At 37.3% G+C, this 18,411-nt stretch overlaps 1 protein-coding gene across 5 annotated transcripts in view; it reads right to left on the bottom strand.

Annotated features, from left to right (window-relative positions):
• Positions 1-18,411, bottom strand: part of Tbc1d32 (TBC1 domain family member 32) — a 241,396-nt gene that overhangs the window by 46,097 nt on the left and 176,888 nt on the right. For all 5 annotated transcript variants that reach the window (XM_045159402.1, XM_004651239.2, XM_045159398.1 and 2 more), the window contains one exon: positions 6,549-6,674. In XM_045159402.1, the coding sequence (XP_045015337.1) occupies positions 6,549-6,674 (126 nt within the window). The remainder of the gene's footprint in view (positions 1-6,548; positions 6,675-18,411) is intronic.

Below are 18,411 nucleotides of genomic sequence, written 5' to 3'. Positions count from 1 at the left end.
CCTTCTTGTGTTTGTTTGTCTTTAAAAAAAAAAAAAGTATAAGTTACTTTGGAAATATGTTTTGCTACAGAAATCCCTTACAGCCTGAATATAAGCACTATCAGATAAACCAGACTGACCCAATCTTCCTTTAGTACTGTATTCCTCTTTGAAATCAGTTTTTATCTTGGCTTTCACATTTCATTGGGTAAATAATTTTAAAGGTAATAACAACAGTGTCAAACTACTACAATGTCTTTCCATAGCCATATTTTACAGACCCATATAAGCCTTCTAATATGTTCCTTTTCGCTGATCTTAAATATTTTCAAGTCATGCATGCCATATAAAATACTCATTTCCAAAAGCTTCTTCAAACTATGAAACAATTAAATGGGGAAGGAAGGAAGACTTAGTTATACTAGAATGGATTTCAGGTATCTGTGATGCCTTATTGTAATCAAAAAACAGGTTACTAAGAAATATGGAAAAGATGAGCTACTCCAGGTAGCTTTTTGCTTATTACAAGTCTCATCATTGCTTCACCAAAGTGACCAATTCAAAGTAATTTTGGGGAACATACAAAACACTAAAATAACTTATAAACTAGATCTAAATATTTCAAAGTAATCAACTCTGATATACAAAAGAGGTCAGAGGTTTGTAAATGGAAGCTTATTTTCTCAGTGCGTCTATATACCAGCTCAATTACTGGGTCGGGAGCAAAATAAAAGGCTTTCTTTAGTAATAAACAAGCAAGTAAGCAAGCAAGCAAGCAAACAAACAAAAAGCATATCTTTGAGTATAAAGGATCAATGCTGGTCTTAGTAGTATAAACAGAAACCCTAACCCATGTTCAGTCCAGTGCATACTGTCCCAATGCCCAGCACACCAAAAGTTTGTATACTAGCCTCTAGCCTTTAAGTGTGCAGAAATCTAAAACTGTCATCTGGAGTAGGTTCCACCTCTTATGTATGTTAGATCAAGCCAAAGAAGCCCCATGTCCAAGTGCTGCTACAACATCCTGCCTTCCAGTGCTTACAAAAACCTTGAAGGTTTAAATGTGTTTCAACTTATTTATTTTTGTATAATGATTTTTTTGAGTGATTTTTGCTAGTGATGTTAAATTGAATTAAGTTTATTTGAGGAGTGTCAGGCACCTCCTACATTTAAATAAACTGATGATTTTCATTAAAAAAATTTTTTAAGTGGAAACACATTGTATGTATTTTAGTTTAAGGGTTTCTGAAATCATTTTTGAGGGATGCTGAGGATTAATCTTAGGGCATACTACATACTCAGCAGGAGCTCTACTGCTGAGCTCATATGTCCAGGCCTGAAATCATCATTCTTTCTCTTAAGATGATTATTATCATATCCCTAATCTAAAGACTGGAAATCCAAAATGCTCTACATTTTTAAAATTTTTGATTACCAATATAACATTCAAAGTTTCTAAATTCAGAGTAATTCTGGTTTCTGATTATTGGAGGTCAAGTGGTTAAATTTATGTAAATATTATCAAAGACAATTAAGTCCAGAATGTGAAACATTTCTAGTCCTAAACATTTTGGATAGGTAATAACAAACCTGTAACTCTTAACCAAGCCTTATATAATTATCTGGCTATATCTTAGTTTTATAGCCATAAATAAATATTGATTCTAAATAACTACAAAATGGGCTGATTTGAGTCCATGGGTATGCAAATCCTTATGACTTGGATATATTAGCTTAGCTGCAGCATATAAGGAATACTCAGAAGGTGACAATAATTAAGAATTGTGCTTGCTGGGCGTGGTGGTACATGCCTTTAATCCCAGCACTTGGGAGGCAGAGGTAAAAGGATTGCAATGAGTTCGAGGCCAACCTGAGACTACATAGTGAATTCCAGGTCAGCCTGAGCTAGAGTGAGACCCTGCCTCAAAACAATAAACAAACAAACAAACAAACAAAAATTGTCCTGAATTTCTCTGGTTTATGTTGAGCTATGGCAAGAAGCAGTGCTGTGAGGGCAAAGGAGCTTTGGCTCCTGCATGAGGTAGTACCTTCAGGAAGATTAGGAAGAGGTCACTTCTCTTAGTAATATTGAATGGAGCCAACAAATATAAGTGACTGGGAAAATAAAGGAACTGATACTTTGTCACCTAGAATCATCTACTGTTTGCCCTCCTTTTGAATTCCAACCTTTTGATCTCATTCAAGCCCTTCTCATGGTTTCTTGCATGAACTTCAACATCTTTGTATCTGCTAATACCAGGCAGTCACTCTCTCAAGTCTGTTTATTTATTACTTATTGGTTTTATTATTTTTTTCATTTTTATATTTTTTATTTCATTTCAGGGAGAGAAATGGAGCACCAGGGAGAGCGTCAGTCACCTCATTCAAACTCCAGATGCTTGTGCCACCTAGTGGGTATGTGTGACCTAGCACTTGCCTCATGTTTGTGCATCTGGCTTATGTGGGATCTGGGGTCAAACATGGGTCCTTAGGCTTCACAGCCAAGCACCTTAATCAGTAAGCCATTTCTCCAGCCCCATTTTCTTATTTTTATATGCTTTACTATTATCAGATAACTACCACTATTAAATTTTTTGGTCTTGTTACTAATGTTGAAACAAAATATAACAGTCCTTACTGGATAAAGTTCTAGGAAGTCAATTGAGGTAAGTAATTGAAACCTGGAATCAAATCTATAGAATCAGATGAATATATTTGAAAGCACACTGAGAAAATGCTACAGTTAGGATCTCAAATGTTCTCCAAGGATCTATCTGTTAAAGGTCTACTCCCAGCTTGGCACTGATGGTAGGTGATGGGATCTTTAAGAAACAGAACCTTGTGCTTGGGGGCACATCCATCAAGGGGTGGTGAGACCCTGGTCCCTTACTCTGTCTTTTGTTTCATAGCCATGAGAGAAGAGGTTTTGCTCTGCCACTCACTTCCACCATGATTTGCTTACTTTCCTCCAAAATTAGAGGCAGTGTGTCCAAGCAACTTTGGATTAGAACCTATAAAACTAAGCACTGAAATAAATCTTTTCTCTGCAGAAAGTATTCATTACTAAGTATCTGCCATAGTGACAGGTAACTGACATAAAACATATGTTTACTTAAAAAAATCACATACTATAATATTAGTAAAATTAAAGAGAAACTGAATAATAAAATAATGGGTAAATTTCATTTATTTATCTTGTTTATTTAAAATAATTGTATTTACAGTTATTGTGGCACACATATTCCTGCAATCCAAAAATTTTAAAGGAATTTCAGGCAGGAAGACTGAGTTAGGCATCATCAGCCTAGAATGGAATGCAACACCCTGCCTCAAAAAAAAAAAAAAAAAAAAAATGCATTAGGCAAAAACAGCCCAGCTGCTGATGAAGAATTTGACTCACTTTTTTTTTTTAATGAGGTTATGTATTTGTGCTTAAGACAGATTTTAGGTCACATAAATTACTGCTTTTTCTGATAATCTGTGAGCAAGAGTGTATCTATACCATCTCACATGTTCCTTTCATAAGCTTGATATTCAGTAGTGACACTTCATAAATACCAGGAGCCCAAATCTAGAAATCTTTTCTTCAGGTAGCTGCTAAGATGACCATGTTTAATTAAATCAAGAAATACTGGTAGTAAACAGATTCTTCTTCCCCTTTACTCTCACCACAAAACACACTCTCTACCCACTGTGGGGAACCAAATAAGGTCAACAAATGAGCACAGAAAAACTTTTTTTTTTTTTTTTTTGCATTTTTTTTTGTTGTCTCCCTTTTGCATTTACACAGAGTATTAAGAGTAATCTAGTCACTCACAGTTATGAAAAATGTCAGCTGAAGTGTACAATATTATTGTACATTATAAAACATTGTATAGGAGTCCTGAAGAGAAACTTAAAACAGGTAAGGGAAATTTTATAAAACTTTTAATCCTCAGTACTGTAGTTTGTTCACATTTAGAACCCACAAAAAGGTAGTACACATGAGTGTGCAAATGTGTATAGATGCATACTGACATAAGATTCCATAATATTTTAGCAATGAGCTTTCCTTCAAAATTATTTCAACTCAGGTAAAAAACAAGAAGTAAGTATATTATGAGATAATGGAGAAGGAACAACTTTTATTATAATCTATTTGAGCCAGAGCTATGCTTACTGTGTCTATTGGATAAATGTCCCAGGTATAGAAAATGTTAGGCACTAATGAGGAAGTACAAAGAGATGCTACAGCAAAGTGACAGCATGATTTTTTTTTTCTTTTGATTTTTTGAGGTAGGTTCTCACTCTGGTCGAGGCTGAACTGGAATTAACGATGTAGTCTCAGGGTGGCCCCTCAAACTCACAGTGATCCTCCTACTTCTGCCTCCCAAGTGCTGGGATTAAAGGCATGTGCCACCATGCCCAGGGACAGCATGTATTTTCTCATCAGTTTACCTAGATCCATCTCTTTCCTCTTCTGTTGTGAAATGTGTTGTTATGTAAAATTCTGGGCCTTGCTTTGCTCATTAATAAACTACTGACTACACTGTAAAGTTTCTGCGTAAGTTCAGTACAAACAACCAAACTGCGAGAGAGATTTGGGCCTATGACTGAAAGTGGCTTATCGTCTGGTGTCAGCCAAAGTATTAACAGGTAATGTGCAAGCCAGAAAGACTTGTGAGCAGTGTCCTAGACTCCAGAAAGAACAGAGCTTCAATGGTAATATTCTATCATGTGTTCCATTATGGATGGTAGTAATTAGATGGGTGGCTGTGTGCAGTTGGAATGGTTGCTCCCTCATAGATTCAAGGGTTTTATTTAAGCTTCTTGGATTTCCAGCTATCAGGCTAGAGGAGGTATCACTGGGCAGATCCTGGGATCTAACCCTAAGTTGTTTGTTAGGGGAGTGCAGGGGGGTGGATCTCAATTCCAGCCTAAGATAAGAAGATTGCTTGAGCTCTGCCTGGGCTCCTGGAGTAGGTTTGCTTATGCTGCTGGTGGTTGCTTTACTCTTTGCATGGACCTGTAAAAGGAGGTCAGTTTCTTCCGCCATTGTGGAACTTCCCCTGGACCTGTAAGCTTCAAATAAATTCCCTTCTGCCTGTAACTGTGTCTGATCTGCAGGTTCATCTCAGCAATGTGAAGCTGATTACTACAGTGACATTACTGTTCTGCCTTTCAGATAGATGCATTTGCTTCTTTGTATTTGTTTTTTATTTTTTTTAATCATTTTATGTATATATTTATGATAGATAAATAGATAGGTGATAGATAGTTAGATGGATGGAAGGAAGGAAGGAAGGAAGGAGAGAAGGAAAGAAGGAAAGGAGGACATGCAACTCCAGACACATGTGCCAACCTTGAGTGTCTGGCTTACATGGATACTGGGGAATGGAACCTAGGTCCTTTGGCTTTGCATCAAGTACCTTAACCACTAAACCATCCCTCCAACCCTTGTTTGTACTGAAAATGAACATCATTTTAAGCTGCTGCTTTCTTAATGTGCTGTGTATCTTTAGCTATATGTAAAATCCACTGAGATAAGCTTATTGTAATACTTTTATACAATCAAGAAAAAGTATGGATTACTAATAGATCTTTTATGTATGCAGTTTACATAAGGTGAAATATAGTTTAGCTGCTCAATTTACATTCATATTTCAAGTACAGTCTGATTTTTTGTACACATGTATATGTCATCATGCTCTGAAAATACAATTTATCCAACAACAAAATGTAAAACTCTCTTTTTACTTCTCACTTTTAATTTTACAGCAAACAATGCAAATGTGAAAACCATCAATATGGCTAATAAAATGAACTTCTAATGGCTTATTTTAGGAAATCTAGCTTATATTGGCATTAGAGTAAAAATTATGATTTGGGGAATTAAAGCACATATAAATACCTTAAACTAAACTTACTTGTTAACATAGAATCTAGAAATGCTCCCTTAACATAAAATTTCCTTAGGAGACATTAAATTGATTTGGATGGACAAATAGCAGTGTTTAAAAAAAAAACTCTCCATCAATAATTTGGATAAAATTTCTTTTAGAAAAGCATATAATGTATTCAGGTAAAAGCATAAAAGTAGCTGCCACCAAGGTCAAGGCACATTCAGTTTTGCTTCTCACACCATGGAGACAGCTCACTAATAGCTCACGTGTTTCTCTGTTTTCTCAGAACACTAAGCTATTCAGGAGTCACTGGACTTTATGAATTCACACACTATGTTCTGGACATACCAAGATAAATGTTCCAGAGCCACAGTATCTACTAGTATAATCCATATAAGAGAATCCATGAGTGCTAGAAAGATGGCTTAGTGGTTTAGCGCTTGCCTGTGAATCCTAAGGACCCCTGTTCGAGGCTCAATTGCCCAGGACCCACGTTAGCCAGGTGCACAAGGGGGTGCACGCATCTGGAGTTTGTTTGCAGTGGCTGGAAGCCCTGGCATGCCCATTCTCTCTCTATCTACCTCTTTCTTTCCCTCTCTCTCTGTCACTCTCAAATAAAATAAATAAAAATGAACAAAAAATATTTTTAAAAAGAGAAAATCCATGATAGAAAAATGCTGTACTCACTTCCTCCACCAATTACATCAGGTTTGGTCTTCATCATTTTGCAAAATTGCCTTCGGTAGTTTTCTATCCACTCAGTTTGTTTATCGTATCCTTTGAAGCATGAAAATAGCTTGCCAAGATTGCTGTCTAATAAGAAAGAAAATGTGTTTTAATTAAACTCGCTATATTGAAACAGGTGTTGATGCTAAATATGTAGTCAGTTATAAAATTAAAAAAAACTAGCTTCCAAAGGGAAACCTATTTTTTTTTCTGTAATTACATTTTCTACACTATTAGATATTGTTTACCATATTGACTGGAACTTTATAAAATTTATTATTGTCTTAATGAAAAATTTTAAGATGATTTGTTAGTTTGTAACCATAAGTCTTGACTAGTCTTTCTCTGTTATCAATGGATTGTTATTCAGTCTCTAGGTAGAAGTCAGTATGAAGTGTAAGATTTTATCCCAGACTGATACTGAACATTACACACATTCTTCATGTACATTGGGATGCACTTTATTCACGCCTTTCACGGCAAAATTAAAGCACATATGTATTAAATCTAGTCAACAAATAAGATCAACACTTTGAAACAAATGTATACTGATAAATATTTTAAAATATGGTACTCTGACATGTTGACTGTTTAAGTATAAGTTATATTTACAACAGTCAAATTGAAATGAAAAATAAAAATGTTCTAGAATTCGTCATATGTGACTATAATAAAAACAATGTTGCTGTCTTCATGAAATTTATTGTGTGATTTAAACCATATAATAAAAATGCACATATAGTAGTTCCTTTTACCCATGGGAGGTATGTTCCAAGATCTGCAGGGAATAGTTGAAATTGCCAATAGTTTGAAGCCCTATGTACATATACTACATTTTACCTCTCCATACCTATGATAAATACCTATGACATATATCTATGATAAAGTTAACTTACTAATTAGGAACTATGAGGCATTTAGAAAATTAATTAATAATAAGACAGAACAACTGCAATTTCTGGTAATGAGAGTATCACCACTCCTGTACATTGGAACCATTACTAGGTAAAATAAAAGAGTACTTGAACACAAGCAAGAGGATACCACAACAATTGACTTGACCAGCAGAGTGGTGTATAGGTGACCAATGAGCAAATAGCATATACAACATGGACTAGTTGGGTAAGGGGATAATTTACTTTCTGGACAAGAAAGTGAGAAGGCAGAAGGAGACTTCATCAGGTTGCTCAGAACAGCAAGCCAAGTTAAAAATTATTTCTGTAATTTCCTCCTTAATATTTGCAGGATAATAAAGTTGGCAGTCTAACTGAAACCATGGAACGTGAAAGTATAAGTAGAACAGACTTCTGCATTTCTATTCATATGCACACATGCACAGAGATTACAACAGTATTAACAAGGTATGTATATCTTTTCCCTAAATTTAAGCATCATTTAGCCCTAAAATGCTGATATGCATTATCTTATTGTCCTCATGGTTATCAACCTAAATTTACATATATATGTAATTAATAATTGATAAAAATTTTAAGACATGGGTAGGCTGTAAGGGAGCCAACAGCCCTACATGGGCTAGATCCATGCCCCACTTCTTTCCTATTTTCTGATCCATTCATCCGATTTCTTCAAGAAACCATTTAATATCAAAGCACAATCTGAGGATGAAGAAATGGAAAAGGTATTTCAAACAAAATGGAAATAGAAAAAGAAGAGTAGGTATAGCTATACTGATATCCACAATATGGACTTCTAACCAAAAGTACTCATTAGGGATAGAGAAGGCCACTTCATAGTAACTAAGGGAGCAAGGGATAAAAACCCAAAAGTTATTACAGTACTACACATGCACACCAAACACAGGTGCAGGAAGTATATAAAGCAAAATCTACTATATATAAGCCCAGACACCAGTTACAATACAGTAATAGTGGGTTATTCAATACCCCACTATTGCCAATAGACAGATAACCTAAACAAAAATTAAATAAAGAAACACAGTAAAGCTAAATGATACCATAAATCAAATGGACTTAACAGGCATCTACCAGAGAGCCTATCTAAACTATGTTGAATACTCATTCTTCTTGTTCATGGAATCTTCTCTAAAATTGATCATATTAAGACACAAAGCAAGTCTGCAAGTTCAGGAAAACTGAAATAACTATTTAGCTTATATCTAACCATAATACAATTAAGGTAAAAATTAATAAGAGCAACAACAGAAAACTCACAAAAGCCTGGAGATTGAACCTAAACTATTGAATAATGAATGGTCATCAAAGAAATCAAGAAGGAAATTAAAAATTCCTAGAACTGAATTAAAATGAACACACAATATACTACGAATCTGTTGGACACTATGAAGGAAGTCCTAAGAGGGAACTTTTTATCTCTAAATACCTATATTACAAAAATAGAACTCAAATACATAACTTAATAATCCATCTGAAAGCCTTAGGGAAAAATAATAACACAAATCCAAAGTTTCAGGAGGAAGGAAATAATCATGATGGGGTCAGAAATCCATGTATTACAAATGAAGAAAACACTTGAAAAATTCATGAAACAAAGAGCTGGTTCTTTGAAAATATAAACTAGATAGGCAACCCCCTAGCCAAGTTAACCAAAAGAAAGGGTGAGAAGACCCTAAACAACATGATTTGGAATGAAAAAGGAAAAGAAGAAATCACAGCAGAATCCAAGGAAACTGAAAGAATTATAAGGACTTGTTTCAAAAATCTGTATTCCATCAAAGTAGAAAATTTAGAAATAATAGATACATTTTTTGACACATATGATCTAGTAAAGTTAAATCAGAAAAGATAAAAAAATATTAACTAGAGCTATGAAAAGTAATGGGATTGAAAGAGGAATTAAGACCTCCCAACTGGGCTGGACAGATGGCTTAGCAATTAAGGTGCTTATCTGCAAAGCCTAATGACCAGGGTTTATTTTCCTCAGTACCCATGTAAAGCCAGATGCACAAGGTGACACATGCATCTAGAGTTCGTTTGCTATGGGCTAGAGGCCCTGGAGTGCCCATTCTCTCTATATATATCTGCCTCTCCCCCACCACAAAAAAATTATTAAAAAAAAATCTCCAAACCAAAAAAGTCTAGGCTCAGACAAATTCACTGCTACATTTTATCAGACCTTTATAAAAGAGATCAAAGTGCTGCTCCTTGCTCTATTAAAAGGAAGGAAGATCCATAACTCTTCTCGTAAACTTAGTATTACAAGTATTACAGCAATAGCATAAATAAAGAAAGAGGCACACACACACATGTACTGATGGATACCCCTGATGAACTTAGACACATAGTAGCATCTACCTTAAGCAAGTATGTTTCATCTAAGGGATACAGAGATGGTTCAACATATAGAAATTTTAAAAATGCAATACATCATATAAACAGACTTATAAAAACAGGAATCACATAATCAACTGGAGAGATGCTAAAAGACCTTCATGGGATCTAAATCCAGGCAAGCACTTTATCCACTGAACCCTTGCTTTTCTTTAATATTTGGTGACTAAGCAATTACTGTAGGAGAAATCACTGAAATTTACAAAGATGAGTAACCCGTTTTCTTTACCATCCTGCTGATGATAAGCAAGCAGATGATCTGGTTTTCTTGGTTGCTGCAGCTATAGTTTCTTCAAATTTGAAAGTAAAACACATGAAAATAAAATATATTTTCTGAGTTCACCAACTAGCTATTTTAACAGCTGCAGCTCCAGATTTATTCCGTAGGAGAGAAACTATAATTTCAGTAATACTGCCTTAACAGTCTTCTCAGTTAACAGGTCACTGTCAAATAAAAGTCAGGTACTTTAATCTTCAGGAAATAAATGCTATTTCCAAGAATGTAAGTGATAAATAAAGAAAAGAGAATGAAAATATGTCTGACTGGACATAAAGGACTAGATAAATATTTGAGGGAAGGGAGAATTTCATCATCAAAACCTACATACTGACTATGTGTGTCAGATCAACCATAATAACTTTATAATCAGGACAAATAATTTCCATCCTCAGGTTTTATGATACTTTACATACTATCATATTATTTATGGCCATTTCTACACTAATGCCTATGAGATTCCATTCTTTTGGGTTTTTGTTTTTTGGGAGGGGATGAGGGATAGTAATACTAAATTTTATCTACTTCATTACACTGACAGTGAGGACAAACCAGTGCAGTCATTTTTATTTGGGCAATTTCTACCTGTTAATTTATTAAAATATTATTGCACTCAGATGTTGGGTCCTTGCGATATACTTACCACCTTGACCTTGAAAGGATGCTTGGGAACCTATTACTCACAAATGCTTCAAGTTTTTCTTAATGCTGTGGCATTAGGACTGGTATATTTCCTCAAATGATTCTGCTATGCAAGGAAATTGAACAGACTGCCACAAATGAAAAAAGTAAACATACACACACACACACACACACACACACACACACACAATTGCAAAATTATGCTAGGTGGTAAATATTTGTAATCTAAGCACTGGAGAGGCCGACCAAGGTAAGATCAGAAATTTGAGTCTAGACTGTGCTACACAGAAAGTCTGTCAAAAAATTCAAAACAAGAAAGCAAGATAGCTGCAACTACAGTCCAAGAAGTTCATTTCTGCCTACTCCAACTGCACTCTAAGCCCTCCTCCCCCTCTTCCATAAGAAGTTCACTTCCACCTACTCTATAGGTAATACTCCAATTCCAGTCCAAGTCCTTATCTCCTACCTCCCTTAGTTTACTATGACATGCCAGAGGTAATATTCCCACTACATATCTAAACTACTAGAACTCTTCTGTAGATTGTCATCCATACACAAACAAACAAGACAGAAAATTCATCAGAGATATGAGCACGTACTTAACTTATAAAAAGATAAAGACAATCAGAAAAGTAAGCTCAACATACAATACAGAAGTCTAAGAATCCTTATAAAGGGGCTGGTGGAGGACTCAGCAGTTAAAGGCACTTGCTTACAAATTCTGATAAGTTTTTAATCTTTTTTTAGATATTTGTTTCCATTCTGATTAAAGTACAATGCAGTGCCCTATTTTTCTATTAACAGTACTCTGCAATTCTAGAATAGTCATAATAAACTTTACATGTGATACCTATTAAAAAGTAAAAAGCCCTTTACTGTCCTTTATCTTTTCTTGGTTTTTCAAGGTAGGGTCTCACTCTTGCTCAAGCTGACCTGGAATTCACTATGTAGTCTCAGGGTGGTCTTGAACTCACAGCGATACTCCTATCTCTGCCTCCCCAATCCTGTTAAAGTTCCATTAAAAACTAAAGAACCTGGGGCTGAAGAGATGGATCAGCAGTTAAGGAGCTTGCCCATAAAGCCTAACAACCCAAGTTTGATACCTCAGTACCCATGAAAAGCCAGATATACAAAGTAGCACATGAATCTAGACTTCATCTGTAGCAGCTAAAGGCCCTGGTGTACCCATTCTCTCCCTCCTTTCTTCTTTCCCTCTCTCCCTTCTTCCTTGTCCTCTTTTCCTCCCCCTCCCCTTGCCAATAATAAAAGAAATTAAACTAATGAAAGTACCACTTTGGAAATGATATGATAACTATAATAAAGGTGCCTTATACATGACTGATGTATACAAAATCTAATTCTAGGCACTTTCTCACTGCAAAGCTATGGATGTTCTAGAAATTGAGTCAGATCAATGGTTATTCTGAATTTGCTCCTGACTAGACTAAAAAGTTTAGAATTTGATGATGGCAAAAAGAAAGGGAGAAGAAATTTAATGTTGATTCATCAAATCATTCAATAATTCTTAAGTGTTACAAATTGCCCGTTCTAAGCTTTCTGTTGCGATGATATATGTGAGATAAACATATTAAAAGGTGTTAAATTTTGCCTCACAATTTTAGAAGTTTCAATCTATGACAGCTTAGCTTCATCATGTTGAGAAAGGCAAGCCAAAGTTGAATGCGTCTATGAATAAACAAAAGACATCATTGAATTGTGAGCTTTAATACATGAACTGTGTATTCCATCAATTGTATCTGAACAAAGCTGTAATTAAAATAAAAACATACCTGTATGGTTGATCTAAAATGTATAGGTTATGTTCCCATGCAGGAAATAGAAGATAAATGAGAAAACAAGAAGGAACAGCGAGGACATAGCACATTGGTTCATACAAGTGGCTGCACCAGTGGATATTTTTAAATACTTAGATAAGCTCAAGGAGGTAAATTTTCTGGAAAGGCCTTTGGAGGAAAGGATTGGTAAAGAGCAACAACTAACTTCCTGGAACATTCAGAGGTTCTTGAACACATGAAGTCACTACTATATTACTAGGATATTTGAATCTTGCAACAAATAGCTCATGCACATGTCTAAGATCTGAGAAGGCAACCAACACCAAGTGGCAAGGCTTCCAACGAATCAGTGCTAACTGTATTAGCCTTGGTAATGACATTAGAAAGATATAAAACATAGTTCCACTTATGGGAACCCATAACCAACTCATAACCCTATGGAAACCAAGACAATGGACTCCAATGAGAATTTCCCACTAGCCTTTGTCCAAAAGAGAGGCTATATCCATCAGAAACCTCTCTTAACTAGCAATGCTTATCACCTCTAACATATTCTGATATCACTTTTCATGGGTGAGTCCATTTTTCTTTCTCAGAAAGCAGGGGAACCAAGGCCAACCAAAACATATCAACAAGACAAGAAAAGACAGCAGACTCCTGTCCAGGTAAAACCACAGAGAAACTGGTGAGACCAGCAAGAGTTCTGCCTCCATGGCAAGGCTGACAATTTGTGCCATGGTTATGCAGACAGACATAAAGGATACTCAATATGCACCAAAGCAGAAATCCAGAAGCTCCTGAAAGCTCAACACAGAAGTAGACACAAAACACACCAACCACAGCTCAGAGAATTTTGTGGAAGAGAGTGTGGACAGATCATAAGAGCCACAGGATAAGAGGGAAAATCCAAAGGCACTTCCCTCACTCCAACCATCAAAATGACTGACTGCTGCTCTCAGAACTCATAACCCACAGTTCCACGTTGAATACCAGAAATCCTACTAAGGAGAGCCCTCAGTGGAGTGGGGGCAGGGAGGAGGGAAATGATGGTACCAAAATATGTGTCCATATGTTTCTATTTAACATGAAAAAAATTAAAAAGAAAGACATATAATCTGACTCTACTCTTTGATGCTATAAGCCACTGAAAAGATGCATATAAAAACTGTCTCTCATAGAAAATATACATCCTATAGTATTATACTTGGTTCTATCTTTCTCTTTGAGTTCACAGAATCAGGATTACCATATCTCTAAATCCAAGGGACAACTAGATATGACTCTGACTTTCTGCTCCCTTACAAAGAGTTTACAATAGTGTAACAGCCATGTGCAGGATCAAAGTAAGATATATAATTATGAATTTACTACATCATTGTAAACCTCTTATTTAACCTCCTGGGATTCACCCATTGGTGTGCATATGATTCTCTATCTTTTAAAGACAAAGATTGTAATATCAGTGCCACTCTTCATTGGAAGCAACAGGCACTACTGTGACACTGAGAATAATGACTTATTCAAATACTTGTGCTTTCTGGACAAACAGAAAGACATTAAGAGTTCCTATCTCCTGGGAAAGTGGTGGAAACATAAAGGACTAAATAATGTTGGAAGTACAAACTTGTACAACTCTGGAAGTCAATATGGAGACTCCAGAAAAAGATGAAAATTGAGCTTGCAACTGACCCAGCCATTTCTCTACTAGGCATCTCCCTTAAAGGTGTTACTCTTCACTGCAGAAATATTTGCTCAGCCATATTTGTAGCTGCTCAATTCACAACAGTGTAGAACTGGAATCAATTCAGATATCCATTGTTTAATGAATAATGAAGATATGGTTCATATACACAATGGAATTCTAGTCAGCACTAAGAAAAAGTGATATAATGAAATTTGTAGCAAATGGATGGAGTTGGAACAGATCATACTACGCAAACTCACAAGCACAGAAAGACAAACACCACATGTACTCTCTTATCTGTGTTGCCCATACTGGAACAGCGTGAGTTGCAGTCATTCCTGACAGACAACTGGAGGAACAGATAAGAGGGATAGAAAGGTTTATCGGGTGTGGAATAGGAGTGTAGGGGAAGATATACACAAAAACAAATCCAAAATGAACTGGTACCGTAGAAACCTTCCTCCTCAATTAGAGCATGGAGGAATCATCTTTTAAGAAGGGCCCTGTAGAGGAATTCTAGTGGGATCAAGCCTAACCCTAAGGCATTTGACTTGGCTTACAACTCCTAGCACCAGAAACTGGCTACAATCCATGTTGAGCTATTGATCATAGAGACTTACAAGGTCCCTGAAACAAGACTGGCTTCTGTCAAAACACTTGACTACTCACCTGAGGTAAAATGTAAGACCCTATTGATGAAGACACAGTATAGTGCTGATGTAGAACATCAAGAGACCGAGCTGGATTTGAAAGGAAGCCAGTTCCAGATGGTCAGCCAATATAGTGCTGAAAAGCGCTACATGAGTTGCTAGGGGAAAATGGCCAACAATAATTTGAGCAAGCAAGGGACACCGCTATATGAAAACAACCAACCTGATTTAGCAGTTAAGATGGCGGCGTAGGTACCACGCCAAAGCAGCCTGGGGGGGGAAAGACCAAAAAAAACTCAGCAAAATACACGCTTTTACTAAAAAGTGAGGTGTATAGGAAGTTGAGGCGGCAGCGGAGAAGTGGAAGAGTTATAGAGCATCCAGAGCCTGCACAGGCGGGAACAGCGGCTCCGGGGCGGCTCGGCTACCCGCCGCAACCGCGGAGCGGCAGAAAACCGCCGGACTCTCGGCTCGAGCCGCAGGACAAGCCAGGTGCGGGATGTTTCCCCTCACACCGCGCTCTCCGCAACTCGGGAAACGTGACGGGAGAACGGCAGCGAGCAACGGAGGGAGGAGCAGACCGCGAGGTAAAAGCACACGTGGAGAAGCGATACAACCAGAGCAGCCGCGGCCCCCTCCCCTCCCCCGCCGCCTGAACCCAGCTCCAGCGAACACAGCAGCGGCCTGGGACCGGCCACGCCAACTTGGGCTGACGGCGGGACCCAAGCAGGAGCAGAATTTGGCAGCAACTTCAGCGGCTCCAGCACCGGTACCAGTGGCCCCAGCAGCAGCGGACCCAGGAGCGGCAGCGGTGGCAGATCCCGTAGCAGCGGCTTCGGGGTGAGCAGCAGCGGTGGACACGGCAACGGCAGCTTCAGCAGCGGTGGGGGCTCCGGGGGTGGCAGCTACAACAGCTGCAGAGGCGGCAGCAGCGACTCAGTTTGCCCCGTAGGAAAAGCAAGTGCCCAGCTCCAGAAATCAGAACAGCAGCCCAACGACCCAGGCAGCAACTTGACTGAGACCACAATCACCCAAGGTAACTGGGATTGCACCAGGGAAGGGTCTCACTTGGTCACAAGCTGACTTGGATACCTCAACAGACCAGAAATCTAAACCTCTTTGTTGATAGAGGATCTGGTCATTATAATAACTACTCTTGCATACATACTCGGGGCTGTTTTTGATGGAATGGGTACAGTGTTTAGTTAAATTTTAGAATCTACCAGTATATTATTCCACTCAGCCTGCTTGAATACTCCTATAGCAGGGAAACTCAACCCCTAAGAACATCTTTGTAGATACTCTGAGAGTCTTAAGAGCCACACCTAATACCTTAAGGTCCTACCCTGAAAATATATTACATCAAATCAATTGATACAGCTAAGAATACACAGCTAGCTAGAAAATCCAAGCATTAACTTAATCCAAGATGCAAAAATATATACATTATAACACAAGAAACACTAAAAAGCAAGACGATATAAATCCACCTAAAAGTATTAATGCATCAGAAATGTCCTCCAGCGAGAAAGAGTTAGAGGAAATGCCTGAGAAAGAGTTCAAAAGAATAATTATAAATATGTTCAAAGAGGTCAAAGAACACATGAAAACAATCAAAGAAGAAATCAAAGAGGAAATCAAAGGAATCAAAGAAGAGGCAGGACACCAATTTAATGAAATAAAGAAGGCAATACAAGACATAAATAGAGAAATAGAAATAATAAAGAAAAACCAGTCAGAATTACTAGCAATGAAGAACACAGTTAATGAAATAAAAAACTCTGTAGAAAATCTCACCAGTAGGATGGATGAGGGAGAGGACAGAATATCTAAGCTAGAAGATCAGGTGGTAGACCTAATGCAGTCCAACAAAGAGAAAGACAAACTTATAGAAAAGTATGAGTGGGAATTTCAAGATATTCGGGACACTATGAAAAGATCCAATATAAGAATTCAGGGCATAGTAGAAGGAGAAGATTTCCACTCCAGAGGCATAGTAGGCATCTTCAACAAAATCATAGAGGAAAATTTTCCCCAAATTGGGAAAGAGGTGCCAATACAGATACAGGAAGCCTTTAGAACCCCAGCCAGACAAAACCCAGAAAGAAACTCTCCTCGCCACATTATACTCAAACTTCCAAACACACAAACCAAAGAAAAAATATTGAAAGCAGTTAGAGAGAAAAATCAAGTTACCTACAAAAGCAAGCCCATCAGGATTACAGCAGATTATTCAACACAAACTTTTAAAGCCAGAAGGGCCTGGAGTGATATATTCCAAGTTCTGAAAGAAAACAACTGTCAACCAAGGTTACTTTATCCTGCAAAGTTATCCATCCAAATAGATGGAGAAATAAAGACATTCCATGACAAAAGCAGGTTAAAGGAATATCTGAAGACAAAACCAGCTCTACAGAAAATACTTGATAGAATCCTCCATGCTGAACAAAAGGAAAAGCACACATATAAGGAACCTAGAAAAAACCAGCCATACTCAAATACCAGTTAACAGAAGAGAGCACAGGTAGAACAAGTAACACACACACACACACACAAATGGCAAACATAAATACACACCTTTCAATAATATCTCTTAATATCAATGGTCTCAATGCCCCAACGAAAAGACATAGATTTGCAGACTGGGTTAAAAAGCAGGATCCTACAATTTGTTGTCTTCAAGAAACTCACCTTTCTACAAAGGATAGACATTATCTTAGGGTGAAAGGTTGGAAGACGGTGTTTCAAGCAAATGGGCCTAGAAAACAAGCAGGGGTGGCTATCCTAATATCAGACAGGGTGGACTTTAGTCCGAAGTTAGTCAAAAAAGATAAGGAAGGTCACTTTATATTGATTAAGGGCACACTCCAACAGGAGGACATTACAATCCTAAACATATATGCACCTAACATGGGGGCTCCCAAATTCGTCAAACAAACACTATTAGAACTAAGGTCACAGATAACACCAAACACGGTGGTGGTGGGTGACTTTAACACCCCACTCTCATCAATTGACAGGTCATCCAGGGAAAGAATAAACAGAGAGGCATCTGGACTAAATGAGGTCATAGAAGGAATGGACCTAACAGATATATACAGGACATTTCATCCAAAGGCTGCAGAATATACATTCTTTTCAGCAGCACATGGAACATTCTCTAAAATAGACCATATATTAGGACACAAAGCAAATCTTAACAAATTCAGGAAAATTGAAATAATTCCTTGCATTCTATCTGACCACAATGGAATTAAACTACAAATCAGTAGCAAGAAAGGCTATAGAGCATACACAAAATCATGGAAACTAAACAATACACTACTAAATGATGAGTGGGTCAATGAAGAAATCAAAAAGGAAATCAAAAAATTTATAGAGTCAAATGATAATGAGAACACAACATACCAAAATCTCTGGGACACAATGAAGGCAGTTCGAAGAGG

This window comes from Jaculus jaculus, chromosome 9, assembly GCF_020740685.1.
Source record: "Jaculus jaculus isolate mJacJac1 chromosome 9, mJacJac1.mat.Y.cur, whole genome shotgun sequence".
Classification (NCBI taxonomy): Eukaryota; Metazoa; Chordata; class Mammalia; order Rodentia; family Dipodidae; genus Jaculus; species Jaculus jaculus.
This window is presented reverse-complemented; position numbering and strand designations above follow the sequence as displayed.